The sequence below is a fragment of the Fonsecaea nubica genome (assembly GCF_001646965.1).
Source record: "Fonsecaea nubica strain CBS 269.64 chromosome Unknown Scaff4, whole genome shotgun sequence".
Lineage (NCBI taxonomy): Eukaryota > Fungi > Ascomycota > Eurotiomycetes > Chaetothyriales > Herpotrichiellaceae > Fonsecaea > Fonsecaea nubica.
The window spans coordinates 569,052-583,819 of record NW_019173677.1 but is presented as its reverse complement, the minus strand read 5'-3'; the positions used below and the strand labels follow the sequence as shown (position 1 = coordinate 583,819).

General features: G+C 51.9%; 6 protein-coding genes across 6 annotated transcripts; 4 read left to right on the top strand and 2 right to left on the bottom strand.

The window, feature by feature from the left end:
* Window positions 1-628: 628 nt before the first annotated feature.
* AYO20_01146 (hypothetical protein) lies at window positions 629-2,174 on the top strand (the record flags this gene model as incomplete). Its single annotated transcript, XM_022639453.1, has 2 exons — window positions 629-772; window positions 825-2,174. The coding sequence occupies 2 exons, from the start codon at window positions 629-631 to the stop codon at window positions 2,172-2,174; spliced, it is 1,494 nt and encodes a 497-aa protein (XP_022504761.1).
* A 2,171-nt stretch (window positions 2,175-4,345) lies between these two features.
* On the top strand, window positions 4,346-5,191 carry AYO20_01145 (hypothetical protein; the record flags this gene model as incomplete). Its single annotated transcript, XM_022639452.1, has 1 exon — window positions 4,346-5,191. One exon carries the CDS (start codon window positions 4,346-4,348, stop codon window positions 5,189-5,191), a length of 846 nt encoding a protein of 281 aa, XP_022504760.1.
* Window positions 5,192-7,012: 1,821 nt separating this feature from the next.
* On the bottom strand, window positions 7,013-8,383 carry AYO20_01144 (hypothetical protein; the record flags this gene model as incomplete). The annotated part of the gene is made up of 3 exons (XM_022639451.1): window positions 7,013-7,249; window positions 7,324-8,225; window positions 8,287-8,383. The coding sequence occupies 3 exons, from the start codon at window positions 8,381-8,383 to the stop codon at window positions 7,013-7,015; spliced, it is 1,236 nt and encodes a 411-aa protein (XP_022504759.1).
* Window positions 8,384-8,960: 577 nt separating this feature from the next.
* On the top strand, window positions 8,961-10,726 carry AYO20_01143 (hypothetical protein; the record flags this gene model as incomplete). Its single annotated transcript, XM_022639450.1, has 2 exons — window positions 8,961-9,060; window positions 9,111-10,726. 2 exons carry the CDS (start codon window positions 8,961-8,963, stop codon window positions 10,724-10,726), a joined length of 1,716 nt encoding a protein of 571 aa, XP_022504758.1.
* A 94-nt stretch (window positions 10,727-10,820) lies between these two features.
* On the bottom strand, window positions 10,821-11,678 carry AYO20_01142 (hypothetical protein; the record flags this gene model as incomplete). The annotated part of the gene is made up of 1 exon (XM_022639449.1): window positions 10,821-11,678. One exon carries the CDS (start codon window positions 11,676-11,678, stop codon window positions 10,821-10,823), a length of 858 nt encoding a protein of 285 aa, XP_022504757.1.
* Window positions 11,679-13,364: 1,686 nt separating this feature from the next.
* Window positions 13,365-13,959, top strand: AYO20_01141 (hypothetical protein; the record flags this gene model as incomplete). The annotated part of the gene is made up of 2 exons (XM_022639448.1): window positions 13,365-13,390; window positions 13,437-13,959. The coding sequence occupies 2 exons, from the start codon at window positions 13,365-13,367 to the stop codon at window positions 13,957-13,959; spliced, it is 549 nt and encodes a 182-aa protein (XP_022504756.1).
* Between the last annotated feature and the right edge of the window lie 809 nt (window positions 13,960-14,768).

The window sequence follows — 14,768 nt, the reverse complement described above, 5'->3', positions numbered from 1 at the left end:
GATCGAGGTGGGATAGGTTTCACAAATCACGCTTTGTCAGCTCGAGGTAGCAATGAACCGCGTATAAGGATCGTCCCTCTGATACCTTGTAGCGATCCCCGCAGGTAGCCCTGGAGTACAACGAGGCGATAAAGCGACGAGTCAGAGGGAAGAAGGCAATCTTGTGCGGGGACTTGCAAAAGTACATGGGGTGCTTGCTATTTGCGCCAGACAGGTCCTGTGATTCAACAACAAAGCCCTCAAGGGAGGATCAAGTGGCTGGACGAATTGCTGTACTAGATCAATGCATCGTCTATGATATCGGTGAGAAGCGCTGTACGTGAAACTGTGGGACAGTTGCTCGGCAGACTTTCCCCAGGTTGGTCGGAGGTCTGCTAAAATGAGTGACGCCTGACTGCGGCGTCACTTGCTCCCACTCGCAATTGCCCAACCCTCAACACGATGAGATGTACAACCACTTTTCTGCATCGCGCAATCTTGCGTCTGTGCTACTTGAATCTAGGCGAGTGCAATTCCCTTGCCGGACTGTCCGCTCAGAGTTCCGACAGTGTTAAGCCTGGTTAAGTGGCTCTGAATATACCCCACATGGATCGTCACCCCTCCATGGCTGGTCAATGAACTTGCACAAATGTCGGCTCTCAGGGTGAGCATGGGCTCACTGCACCCCCCTCGGAGTGTCCAGCAAATCACCAAAGCTGCTCAAGACTACGAATATGACGCTCAAATCCCTCTACGATACTGGCTGCGGTCTGCTCAAGCGATGCTGAAAGAGGTCGGTGGCTTCTTGTGACATCTCTGGGAAATGAACACTGACTTTTGCACAGGCAGAGGTATATATCCGCGAAGGTGACGAAGAGACGACGTACCTTCTCCTTTTCCGACATGCCCACCTTATTTTGTCGCAGTTGCCGGCTCACCCGCAAGCCAGGGACAAAGCGAATAAACTATTACTAAAACAGGCGGAGAAAGAGGTCAATGACAACTTCAAGGTCCTGGATTTGCTGAAACCCCGAATCAACGAGCGGTATGAGCGATACGTCAAGCTCATAAAGGAGAGGGAGGCCAGGCGGAGCGCGCAAGCCCACAACCAGTACACCACTGACCCTCCAAGTCCCCAGCCAGGGCAGGCACCTAGGACACAACAACTCCAGGCACACGAAAACAAAGAGCTAGCAGTCAGACTCTTGCAGAAGGAGATCTCTAGGAGAGCTGCAAGTCGACAGGCAACGCAAGCGTCTAGGAACGATGCAGAAGACCTGTCCCGAAGTCTGCAGGAAATTCGAGCCCGTGTCGAAGGGAGGTCAGGTCCCATTTTGCAGGGTACAGAGAGCCGGCTACCAGCGCCTGTCGGCAGCAACGTCACTTATCACTACCCGAGCATCCCTACACACCACAATCAACCGGTGCTGAGCTCTCCCTTACCACGTGTATTACCTCCTAGCATACAAAGAGATATTCCAGTCTCACCTCCAGCGTTACCACCGAAACCTGGCAACAATGTGGTGGCAGTGCCGCCTCGTCCGGGAAAAGAAATGGATCAACAGCCTGCAGCCAGATCACAAACACCCGAACCAGTGCATATTTTTGCTCCTGCAGCCTACCTCGAAAATGGAACGCCATTGCGGACTGTGTTCCTTCCGCCAACTCTGCGGACAACATTTCTGCGACTGGCTCACAAAAACACGTTGTCCAATCTGGAGACGTGTGGTTTCCTAGGTGGGACGCTGATCGCCAACGCCTTTTTCATCAGCCGGCTTATTATTCCTTCGCAAACGGCAACATCGGATACATGCGAGATGACCAATGAATCACAGCTCTTTGACTATGTGGACTCGGAGGACCTTATGATACTTGGCTGGATACACACCCATCCAACCCAGACGTGTTTTATGAGCAGTCGAGACTTGCATACACATGCGGGATATCAGATGATGCTAGCAGAGAGTGTGGCAATTGTGTGTGCTCCGAGCAAAGGAGATACAACCCACGGTGGAGACTGGGGAGTATATCGTCTAACCGACCCTCCTGGCAAGAAGACGATTCTCAGCTGCGAACAGCCAGGGATCTTCCACCCGCACGATGTTGATAATATCTACACTGACGCGCTCCGACCAGGACACGTCGTGGAGGCAAGAGGGATGGAATTCGAGGTGGTGGATCTTCGAGATAAGTGACCCTACCATCGGCGGATGGAGCTCAACCTGGCTCGCGAACTTGTGCCTAAATAGGTGGCCGTAGATGGGTCTATTATTTGAGCAAGCCAGGTATGGAAGATGGGATTATCACAATCGACAAACTGCACGAGCAGGGTGGCAAGGTGCTGATGCCAAATTGACCATATCTTCTTGGCCGGATATTGGCATGGATGCACGCCATCTGGAGAGCTGGATGATTGTCACGGAGATGAAGAAATGGATTTTTGTGCAGTGTTGGGCTGGAGGACGTCTTATCCGGAAGCCCATTTTATATGTTCCAGAAATACCAACTCGATTGCAAGCCATGGCGCAAAGGCTTCACGGGTACCACCGGATTCATATCCTAGCCAAGGCAGATTCTGCCTTGCACATGTCCATTTTCACTTTCTTCCACCTCCTGCAAACCATCGTTGTGCATTTTGGACATGGGTATGTGAACTCAGTTATCAAGCGAAATCAAGCCGCGGACAAGCCACCAAACGCCACCGCTCTGATGCTGCTTGGAAGAGACGCGCACCAGCACCTCAACAAATATTGTCATTGGCTGCCAATCGGATAAAGCTGATGACCGAGATACGACGCGCTCTCCTGGCAAAGAAGTTTGAAGCAGTCGAGGCGTCTCGTCGTGGTCCTAGTCCAAAGCCCCTCCTGAAAGCCTCCACGCCATTAAATGCGCCATACCCGAACGCCACTCAGCGACAGAGTGAACTGGGGCTCCCGGAAGTCCTAACTGCGAATTTGAGCAAATAAGAGTCAGCTTTGGTATGCAAGGCCATCCACACCAATGCAGGAACATGTGCGTCGCCTGGTGCCTCGGCAGCATCCATGGAAGTTCGTTTAAAAGAAGAGAAGGAAATACTCATCTTTCGATATCCCACTGGATCAAGCACTATCATGGTAGACACATTGTAGCAGATAATTCATCTCGGCCGACCAAAATAGAATTTGAAGCGTTCAAGACTCCAATCCACTTTGTCGAGATTCGAGATGAAGATACCAAGCTGCCAGAGAAGTCAAGATAACGTGGGCGAGGGTGTCTTTGGCAAGTGGCTTGCAGGGGATTGGACCTGGAAGTTGATGGTACCTGGCTAAGCTGAGCCGGGGGGAGCCACTCGCACCTAAAGGGGCTAGTAGTGGGGTTTCTCGGGGGCTTCACCATGCCTAACGCGTCGATAGGCGTTTGACAACCAATTTCCGAGGGGAGCCATTTTCTGCTGCCGCTGTTTCTTCTTTCCGCAGGGCCTTTCTTCAGCTTCCACAGTTGCTTGCCCCCCATTCTCTCTCCTGCCAATGCCCTTACGTGCTACCGAAGGCCCTTTTGTCATTTAGCCCGATATTGCCTAGAGGCCCAATTGAAACATCCAAGGCCGCTCCCTAGTGTCACGCAACGTCTCCTCTTTCATCTGGTCGCGTACTCGTAAGGCACCACAATTGCCCGTCGCCGGTCAGTGCTCCATCGACCTCGATTCCTTTCCCCTTCCAAGTCTTGTGACTCTTCCTCTCTCCAACCTGCACCAACCGCAGAACCAGACCACCACATTCCTTTCTCATCCGACACAACAACCTCATCACTTCGCCATCGAGGCAGCGTGCAACAGCACATTCTACACCGTCTAGACGCCTCGTCGCGTCTCAACTGTGTCCCCTTCTCACGCTCGCTCAACTTCAATTACTACTTTGATCGACTTCTCAGGGGCCCTCCGGTGTATCAAGTCTGAAACACAACTTGCATTCCCAGCCAAGCTCCCCTTTACGTTCCAGCGATTCGAACAAGACAGACCTCCTGAGAGAGCTGTAAACACCTCCGTCCTGCTCGACGCTTTGATGTATATTCGAAGACCTGGGTGCTGAAGGTTAACAAAAGAGCACGGGAGAGAAAAAATAGCAGTGCGGGTCACTGCTGTGAAGGAAAACAAAGAAATTCGTGTTGGCTGCGCCTTTCCAAGTGACTGGCCTTCACCTGGATTTGATCAGGTTACACGACAAGGCAACCACCTGACCGGTCTTTGAACGACTTCGACCTCACCGCTGACCATCTCGAATCTCTTCATTCTACACACGTCCCTATTGAGTCGAGCCGGAGAGGCACTCACCAGGTCTCGAGCCGCGTCATTTTTCAGAACTGCCTCATCCCAAGAACATTGAACGCTATGGCGAAATCACTCCTACAAGCTGTCGCTCTGACTTCGGTCCTCGTCCTGTTTACGTCCCCAGTATCAGCTCAGACGTCCACCTCCGCACCCAAAGCTATCACAACCCTAGGTTGCTACAGCCATCCAGACCCTTTGACTTCAGAGGGAGACTACACATTCCAAACATCAGGATATTGCCAAGGAGTATGTGTACAACTGGACAAACCAGTGATGGCCATAACTGGAGGATCGACCTGTTATTGTGGTGACGAACTCCCTGGTTTGGACTTGGAAGTTGACCCGGACAAATGCGACTCACCCTGCAATGGCTATTCTCAGCAGACTTGCGGTGGCATTGGTTACTGGCAGGTTTACCTTACTGGGTTGACTGCAGATGTCGAGACAGCTCCGAACAGTACCAGCAGTTCAAGCAGCTCAACCCCTACCCAGTCTGGTGGCTCGGGAACCTCCCAACCCGCAGTCGTCACCAAACCGGGCGAGACTATCGTCGTGACAGCTTCAGCAACGGCTAGTCCTGATAAATCATCCTCCGGCGGCACCAACAACAAAGTTGCCATCGCTGTTGGGGTTGTCGTCGGCGTTGTTGGTCTCTCTGCCATCATCGGAGGCGTCCTCTTGTTCTTGAGACGCAGGAGGAATCGAGAAATTGAAGAAGAGCACCGTCGTAATGCGGCCGTGAATTCGTTCGTCAGTTCAAGCAAATCAGACAAGTCGTCCACAGACCAGCGCCTTGATCCCTCAATCTACTCACATCGCCGACAAAGCATTGGCAGCATCGCTGATGAGCGAGACTTCTCGAGGAGGATATTACAGGTATGTCGGTTCGACTCTGGCAACAGCTAGGTAAAACAGCTAACGCTTCTTAGGTGCGAAATCCGGATCGAGAATCAAAGTCATCTGCTATGGCGTAGTAGAAAATGGCCGACGCTGTTCTCTCGCTGTGATACGAGGCAACGCGGATTGTACACAACGGCACGGGGATGAGAAAACTCGTTTGAAGACCAGCATACATCGTCACTCTGCTATGGGTCCTTTCGCCTTAACTTGAAATGGCTGGAAACTCAGACACTATCAATACTCGAATTACACGCCTACTGATGACCGAATACCACGATCCTAACACATTCGCCTTGACCACACCCACTCTTCCTGCATTTCAGCAATACCATTGAAATGATAACGATCCTTACCCGACAGCACCATCCAGTTTCTTACTCTCGTTTGCTGTTTATTTTAGATTCTAGACCCAGTTTCCAGTGGTCAATGGCATAGCTTTGGCGTCGGTGGTTTGTTTGAGTGCACTGAGGGAATGTTTCCTGCTTCTGGGGAGGGCAGGGGGAGATCGGAGACGGACGAGATTTGGGAGTCAGAAGGTGACTGCTCAAGACTAGCAGACCCGTGCTTGCATTACTATTGATGATGCCTGACAAGTGGCTGTGGCATGGTCGCGCGAGATGGAAAGGGTACCAAAGAGGTAACCCACCTACTAATATTTGCATGAGCAAGGCCGAAATACCTCAGTGTTTCGTCCCCAAAATCTTATCGCGAGCGTAATGTCTGATGGGAGGCAAGCATCGGAGGAAAGTGTGGACGAGAGAGACAGCCTTGCCAAAGGGATATCTCGTGGGAATGAGCAAGGAAGGATGGAGGAACCTGGGTCTGACCAACAAACGCTTGGGGAAATTTTGATCACACCGTGTTGTCACGAAGTCATGGCATGGCTCGAGGGGTCGAGCTGTGTGTAAGTGTAGATAGAGATTTTCCTGCCTTGTTTTTGTACCACTATCACCACCACCACCGCCATTACCACTGCTACCAACCAATTCATTTGCCCACCTATCGAGTACATGACCATCAGTCCGTGCCTCCATCTGTACCGAGTACATGTAGTGATTGGAATATGTGTTCTTGGGGTCCGAGCCAACGCCAGGTGCTGTACCATATCGTCCTGCTGGGCACTGCTGAGTATGTAGTTCAACGTCCATACAACCGTGTGACAATCAATCTACTCTACCGAGTACTCGAGCTCTTTCCATTCTGTGCTCTCTATCCTCTACTCCTGCCCTTCTACTCGAGCTCTGCTCTCAGTTAAGAGGTTCATTCTCGCATTCCCATTCCCATGCGTCTGCGCCTGCGTCGGTCTCGTCTCGTTCCAGTTTTTTCCTGTCTGGGCCGGTTCCCTCCTATCCGATGTCTGTTCTTTATTCATTCTTCTTTTCTTCCTGTATAAATTATCTTGAGCGATCTGCTTTCTCTCTTCTTCCCTCTTTTTTTGCTCCCAACAACAGCCAGATAGCCTGCATGTCTGGCAAACAGCCGCCGTAGCTCGCAATTATCCGATCGAGGTGCTGCGTGGGTTTCGCACAAAGGGATGGATGGCTTCTGGTAAGTGAGGGAAGGAGGGGGGAAAATGCAGTCGTGCCGATAGCTGCGAAAGCTCTGCGCTGTTGTAAGGTCGTATATCGTAGGTCGTCGTGTTTGGGCTGTTTTGTTCTGTTCGTTTCGAAGGGTAAATAGGTAGGTAGTCGTTGCTCGTAAGGCCGTTCAAAGCTGTCTTGTCTTTGGTCAATCTGACAGTCTCCTTTCGTCTTCTCATGTCCATCGAATAAATCTATACATACACCATAACTCCTCGCTTCTCTCTACTCCCTCATATTTGTCATTTCAGGTACTGCCCGCTGTGCCGCCCACGCCCACCGCCTTGAGAATATCGCTCACGCTCCAGCCAGGTCCACCCGGGACAACCTCTCGCCAGGTCTCGTCCGGCACACTGTCTTCAGCTGGCAGCAATGACCAATTCGGACTGGGTTTATCGGGGGAAAGCCACTTGAAGTCGTCGATCTGGTTCCATTGGTTTGGCACGGCCGAAGGATCTTCTTGAGAAGCGGAGATCAGGTCACTCTGTTCCAAGCCCAGTTAGCATTAAGTCTACCAATGGGGGACGGGGCAAAGTGTCGGCAGAGTACTCGACGTACGTGGAATTTTGGCAAGACAGCGAACCTTATGCCCTTGCAATCCTCGATGATCGGCCGGCTCGTGCAGTGCAAGTAGACATCCACCTTCTCACAGTCATGCATACGGAACTGGCGGCACTTGAGTACAAGCACGCTGTTCTTTACGCCTGTTATGTGCGCAGGGCCGGAAACTGAACCACAGAGGATCAGAGATGAGGAGATAGTGGTGATAGTTATGCTCGCAAAGGGTGCTGTGGCGGTTGTCGGTACAGATAGATCAACCACGCACCCATTGAGCTTTGACAGCGAACAAGGCGTTTGCGTGTTTGGGGCCGAAGAGGGCAGGATAACGTGTGTGTTGGATTGATTCGAGATTGAGGTCGATGTTGCTGTTGTGGACAGAGACGGGCGGTCACTCCCTTGGGCAGGGTCGGCGGGGGGTGACTGTGCTTTCGTTTCAGTGTTGATTGTGACGGCGTCTTTGTCTTGTGCAGCAGCTTCATCATGTTCCCCAGGTATCGACTCCTGTTCGTCTTGTGCTCTCTCATTGGCAGGGGTGTTGACATAACTAGGGGTATTGACAAACGAGGGATTCGAGGAAGGCGATAGATAGCCTGGTACATTGCGCCGTTTCTCTGCCGCAAGCTCTGCAGCATCGCTGAGTGACAAGGCGGAGGGAGATTTGGACTTGAAGGAGAACTTGGGTTTGGGAGCGTGGGATTTGCGTGTTTCATCCAGCTTCTCTTGCAGTGCCTTGATAGCCTCGCCATATGTTCTCTGGTCGTAAGGAGGAATGTATCCTGAGGCGTCCTTGACCTCGCCAGATAGTCGCGTGATGCCGGCGAGGCAATGGTCCATAGCATCGGAGCGCTCGCCGCCTATGAGCGCAGTCTCGGAGAGACGATCCATTTCATCCTGGAGAGCTGTCGCATGGTTCCTTTCGTCAGCCACGGTCTCTTTGGCAGCGTAGAGGACGCAATGTACCGGTTATTTCATGCTGGAAAAAGTTGAAGAAACGCTGTTGATGGGAGAGCTCGCCGAGAGGCTCGGCAACCTGGCGTGCTTGGTTTTGAGGCTCCATGGTGGTGGTTGAGGCCGATGCCAGGGGAATTGGCGAAGGAAATCAACAATGCGGTATGATTGACTTGGGGATCTGGAGATCTGCTAAATATGCTTTAATATAAGCCTGGCTTGTGGGCGAAGACAAGGGCTCTGGGGTTGAGATAGTGCGGTGCTGAGCCAGGAGCCATGACGAAACTCTTCGAATGTCCCTGTCACTGACCTGTGTCGTCTCGAGGGGTGAATGGAAGCTTTTAGCGGTGCGGGGGTGGCGCGATTGGGGGCCGAGAGGCACCTGGGCGGAGGCAGGGGTCCCTAAAGGTTGCCGAATCGGCCACCGATTGGGCGGTTCTTAGGCATCAGAAGCCATGTAGGGTTGACTGGGTGGTTGAAGGCTCCCCTACTCGTAGTTAAAATGAACCCCCCAAAGACCTGCAGCCAAGCAACCAATGACCTTCCAATGGTCTCCATTTCCCCATCTTTCTCAACCTGCGTCTGTTGCCATCATCGTTTCTCTCACTGCGATCCTACCTTTTCTTCTATTGCGTTCCTTGTTTCCGACCACTAAGGCCCCTGCTCCCACTCGCTTCCTTCTGCGCATGGTCCTACGCTCCTTTGCACGTTGCGCTTCAACAGTTGCCAAGAAGACTTTGAGCCGTGGCTCTAGTCGTAATGAAGTAACCAGCCAGCAACTATGTGGTAAGGCTGGTGACACCTGTGGTCCCTGCATCTTTGCTCACATTCTGTAGACGATATCCTCGATCGACTGCGTACCAGCCTTCCTGCTCCAAACACTTGCGACATTATCGACATCAACCCCGGACAAGGGATATGGTCCAAGAGCTTGCACCGTATCATTCAACCTAGACGCCATGTCCTTGTCGAGTCCAATCTGGAAAAATACGCGGACCATCTCCAACCCTTGTTGACGAGCCATAACTCAGCATATCGGCATTCGACCATTCTTGAGGACGTGTTTGACCCAAAAAAACAACTTTTGACTCAATATGAGGTCGAAAAAGCTGTTTCTGACGGGAAGCAGACCGAATACAACAGATGTTTGTTGATGACGGTCAATCTCTCTGGGGCAAAGGTCAGCATTGGGGGGTATATGGGATCACTGAGCAGAAAATTCTTCGATGAGCTCTATCTGTCGGTGCTTGCCAGTCCTCACAATGGCTTCTTTCGCTATGGTCTGATCCGGGTTTTGGCATGGATTCCTGATCACGAGAAAGATTCTTATATCCCCCGGACCGTGCACGCGCGCCACAAGCAGACCATCATGCTTGAAGCAACCACCGAGATTACCGAGGTAGCTAGTGCGTCAGGAGCAACAAAGTCAACCAGGTACAGGAAATGGCCTGATCTTGAGTTGGAAGAAATAGCGGTGATCAACGCCAGAGCCAAAGATTCGGGGTATAAGATGCCAAAGTCGAGGCTCGACGCGCCTCCACCGCGGGAGTTGCTCAGTATTGAGCCGACTCCTCGAAATTTGCGGAAAGCAGACTTCACCTCGGACGCAGAGTGGGTGCCCAGACTACTCGAATTAGACAGCCACATAAAGAAGAAGTATCCCCATTGGTATCGAAAATATGCTTTGGGACAGTCGATTCGCAAACTGGGCCTGAAGACGCCCCTTCAGAAAGAGTGGGGGGAGCTTCTCCGGCGGGCAAATACTACACACAAGACCCATATGAAAGCTGTCGAATTGGTCAACCAAGAAAGAAAATTGGTATCGGATTGGAAACTTGAGATATCCAATGCCCAGGGCAAACCCATCGATCCCGACACCGAGCTATCGCTTCAGAAGCGTGCTGAAACCATCAAGGAGAAGCTAAAGGCATTGAATCGGACGAACAGAATCTTTGCGGAAAAGGCCATCGACGACTGTAGAGCTTGGGATATGTCACCACCTATTCTAGCCTGGAATCGTCGGGAAGCTCACCCTTTGACCGTTTACAATGGCGAATTCGATGCTCCGAACCGCCAAATGGCTCTGCTGGACGTGATTCCACGAGGAGATTTAATGCTCAAAGTCAACACTTATGATAAGATGGTATGCTTCCGCTATATTGTCACAACCCTCTCTCTATACCTCTCCAGGAGTGTCGCTGAAGCGTTGAGGGCTCTGGTACATGAAGGGCTAGACGAGTTTGTCAAGACCATCCCAGGGATCCACGATCCCACCAAGGGAGGGTGGTACGATCTGACCACCTTGCGAGTGAGAGCCTTGCCAACGGACATGTTTGTGGAAATTGGGTTGGCTTATGAGAAGTGGCCGTTTCGCATGAGCACAGAGGCGATCCTCATGACGACAGCAGACCCAACAGCAGGGTATAGTGGCCAAGATGATGATATGAAATGATCCACCAAGTGGTGGTTGTATTAAATATTGTATAGTATATGCGAGTATGCCTCGCCTTGAGCAACAGCAGTGCCACCGCAGAAGAACGAGGCCTCTATCCGAACAGCTGGTCAAGAACATCGTTTGTAGTCATGACCGTGGCAAACTCGCCCTCCAGACTGGCGAGATGGACCTTTTGCACCGTCTCGGCATCAAACCCACCTTTGTTGAAGCAGGCGGTGGCATCGCTGAGGATGACGATCGTGCCATTTTCACCTCTTTCATCTTCCCGTCGCTCGCCCTGCCCGGGCCTCTTCTTGACCACACCCAGGTCCTTTGCCCACCGCACGCTCGTCGTCACGCAGTGGTCCGTCGCTATTCCAGCCACGACGAGCTGCTCGATACGCCCCCGCTCGAGGATCTCTTTCAGCTCGGCATTGCCGAACGCCGTGTTTGTCGATTTGGAGAGGACGTGTTCACGGGGGAGAGTGGCAGCTTCGCTCGACTCCATCGCCGTCACTGGCTCCGCGCACGGCATGAACTTTATCCCGTCCCTCTGTGTCGTGCCCGAGACGTGCAGCGGTGACAACGGATTCGTCGATTTGTGGTATACATGCACGATTTCCACCGCATAGGGCTCCCTTTCGGAGTCGTTATTGGCTCCCTCCTCGACGTTCCGTTCTCCGTTTGAGGCCGAATGCACAGGTGAGGGTGAAGTAGAATGATCTTCCACTTGTCCGTGCGACCTGCTTACTCGTACTCGTACTTGTACGCTGGAATTATATCCCCTGGCCGCGGCGAGCAGGGCCGAGACATTTTTCTCCAAATCCGGTGTCGAGCGCTCACTGCCAAAGTAGCCGTTGTGGGTGTTCAGGCCGCGTTGGATGTCGATCAAGAGGAGCGCGGTACGGGTTTCTGACGCCGGCGAGAGGTGGCGACGGGGTGGTGGTGATGTCGATTCGGTGGACGACATTGCCTTTTCCGTCTCGGTTCTTTACAATGGGATTGCGCTGTCCTTTGATGCGTGGGTGGGTGGTCTGGTGGCGCTATTAGTTGTAGGCGATATCGGTTTGGACCAGGCACCAGGTCAGAACTGCGTCTCTATAAAACGTCACTCGCTGTGCCGTTTTTTCTTCTTCAGGACCAGGTGAAGAGCGAGAGTAAGCTGATGCCGGCGTTAAAAGGTTCGCGCAAAGACCCGAGGAAAATAAAAACAAGAACAAAAACCCGAAATTGGGAACCATCTACATATCTATATCTCTATCTACATACCTAGGTACATGTGTCAGGCATCTAGTATGCGGAGGAACCAAGCACTCCCTTTCAAAATGGGCGTCTGCCTGCTAGAAGATCGTGCGATGCGTCCAATGAGACCGCAAGGAATTCGAGCACCGAATACGCTGGTAACAAGGCGCGAAAAGGCTGACGAGGCCGCCTGCGAGTCTGTACAGCTCTGGAAATGGTTGGATGAGAACTGGGTGGGGAAAGGGAGAGAGGAAAAGAAATGGGACCGGTGACCTTCTATGGCTTACAAATGGGAATGTACTGAAGGTGAAAGATGTTTAGAGGATGCTTAGATAGAGTAGGTATTGTAGATCGTGTAGAATGCTCGGTAGATACCTGCATATGATGGCACAAACGCAGCCTTGTGTGAGGCGGTGGGGGTCGATGAACCCAATTCGGCAATGCTGTAGCAGATTGGATGCAGTTGTTTGTCCTCGAACACTGGAAACAAAGAACCCTAGCCGCCTCTCTCTCGTTACCATCTCATAGGAACCACGAGAGCTCGCGCCGACATACATAGAAATCAATTGGGATAGGATGGAAACCCCCGATACCGAACATGGCAAAAGCCTCACGGCGCCTCCGTTTAGGGAGATGCGGCCGTAGGCACCCACAACTAGTCATTCGTCTTGATGACACGAGCTTGGAACAAGTTGGAGCTCTTCGTCGTGGCCAAGTGGCTGTCAGCAACGGCCTGGATCTTGTACAACTGGTGTTGGGAGCTGACCCTTGGAGGGATGCAACCATATACTCTGTCCGGGGCAGAAGGCACTTGCTAGCAGTAAAGAGCAAGTAAGAAGCCTCATCACCACCCTTGATTCCAGGTCGACAACGAATCAGAATATTCAAGACGGAATGCTCTGAATAGGTTCACATCAAGGGTTGGTCGACCAGGAGCAGGAGCGGTAGGAGCAGCAAAACTTGCCGGGTAGAACACCACCTTCGGGACGTTGGTGCCTCTAAAGGACAAGAGGCGTGTGTGGAATCTCCTCTCAAAGGGACGTTGCAGCAGTCCAAGTACTCCCAGATGACGAATGGAAGATGGGTAGACTCAGCATGCTTTCGGCCTTTAGCCGCGGCATTCTCCAGACACGGCTGCGAGGCAGTAATGCTTTATTGCGCTGTCTCTGTGTCTCTGAAACATCACGAAGCTCAAGACTAAATATATCAAACACAGTGTGCCGCACTGGTCAATCTGGACGAGCGCGGGTTTTTGTGTGCTGCAGAATGGTTCTCGATTCGAAATGTCAGACAAACCGCTAATTTTCCGCCGGTAGAAAATGAAGTTGCACCTCCAAAGTTTTGTGAGTGGCTGACGTGAGGCTTCGAGGAAAGACCACTGGCAGGCTGGCTTTGACAATCGCATTGGGTAACCATGAGTATGGGCTGGGTGGGCATCAAGTATATAAACTGAGCCCGACGCAGGACTCACCTCTGATGTCGCTAGCAAGCAAGCAAGCAATTCACTCTTTCTCTCACCAGCACTCGTTCCCATATTCGAGATCCCTCGAGAGCTCGCTGCCGCCATGTGGTTCTTCAAAAAGCTTCTCCCAGCACTGCTCCTCGTCCCAGCTTTGGGTCTCGCGTCACCCTTCCCCAACCCGGTTGCCGCGCCCCAGTCTTCGGAAGATACGGACCAGATCACCTGCTTTGAGTATGGGAGCGGACTGGTCACCGCCCAACAAGCCACCGACCTCGTCAACGAGTTCAACCGCATTGTCTGCCAATCCAACCCGAACGCACCCATCTCGCTCAACCCCTTGGAGGGAGTGTCAGTCGATGACCCATCGGGAACAATCATCTTCCAGAATACCTTGAATATGGTCGCCACACCACCCAGTTGTGGGGAGGTGGTCAGTGACTTCCAGAAGCTGTTGGATCAGTGTTTCACCGGGAGGGGCAGCTATGGTGGTGTCTTAATCGAGACTGCTGGCGGTGGAAGGACCTCGTACGTTATCAAGTCGCCATGAACCAGAGCAGATGAAGCATTGGAGGGTGAGGAAGCAGAGGTGTACGGTGATAAGGCAGACGATGGGTAGCCGGCGCCATAGATGCGAGACGTCAGATCTACAAATTCACCCTTCATCTCTGTCTGTTCCAGCTCTCCGAGGGTGCGGAGGCGAAAGTTGTTGAGTTTCAACATCGGACGTCTTTGAAAAAGTCTTTGAATTGATGGTTGGTGAGAATGACGGTCGTGAATCTAGTGTTCCACCTGATGGCATCTAGATCACAGCCAATATATCATGCTCGACATAAACAATGATTGAGTTGATAACAGCAACATGGTCTCAGCGTGTGATTTGAAATAACAGGTGTCTTCTTTCGCTTAGCAGAGGCTTGATGTGGCCCGTTGTTCGACCAGATATGAAAAGGTTCTTGCGGTACAAGCGATCTGACCGTGATGATGAGTGAGTGAGTGAGTAAAAGGTCCTGGAGGTCAAGGTAGAAGAGAAGGCGAGGTTAAGATACCATACCAATATTGCAATTCAAGGAAAAGGGTGATGCCGCTCTAAGACAACAGCACAAACTCGCCAAGGCTGTCCCTACTCTAAGAACGTGTATCACGCTGCTATTAGCTCATGATTCAGTCTCCATTGAATCGACGCGCCCTTTGAGGTACTCGATGTTCGTCACATCATAACCTCTTGAATATGTGCACCATGGCTTGCTTAAGTGCTAACACAGCGGTGTCCGATTGCTTCATTGGTGAACCCCGTGTCAAGCGTGTACAAGAGTGTGGTAAGATCTAACCTTGGACAAGCCAGTCTCCCAGTTCGTG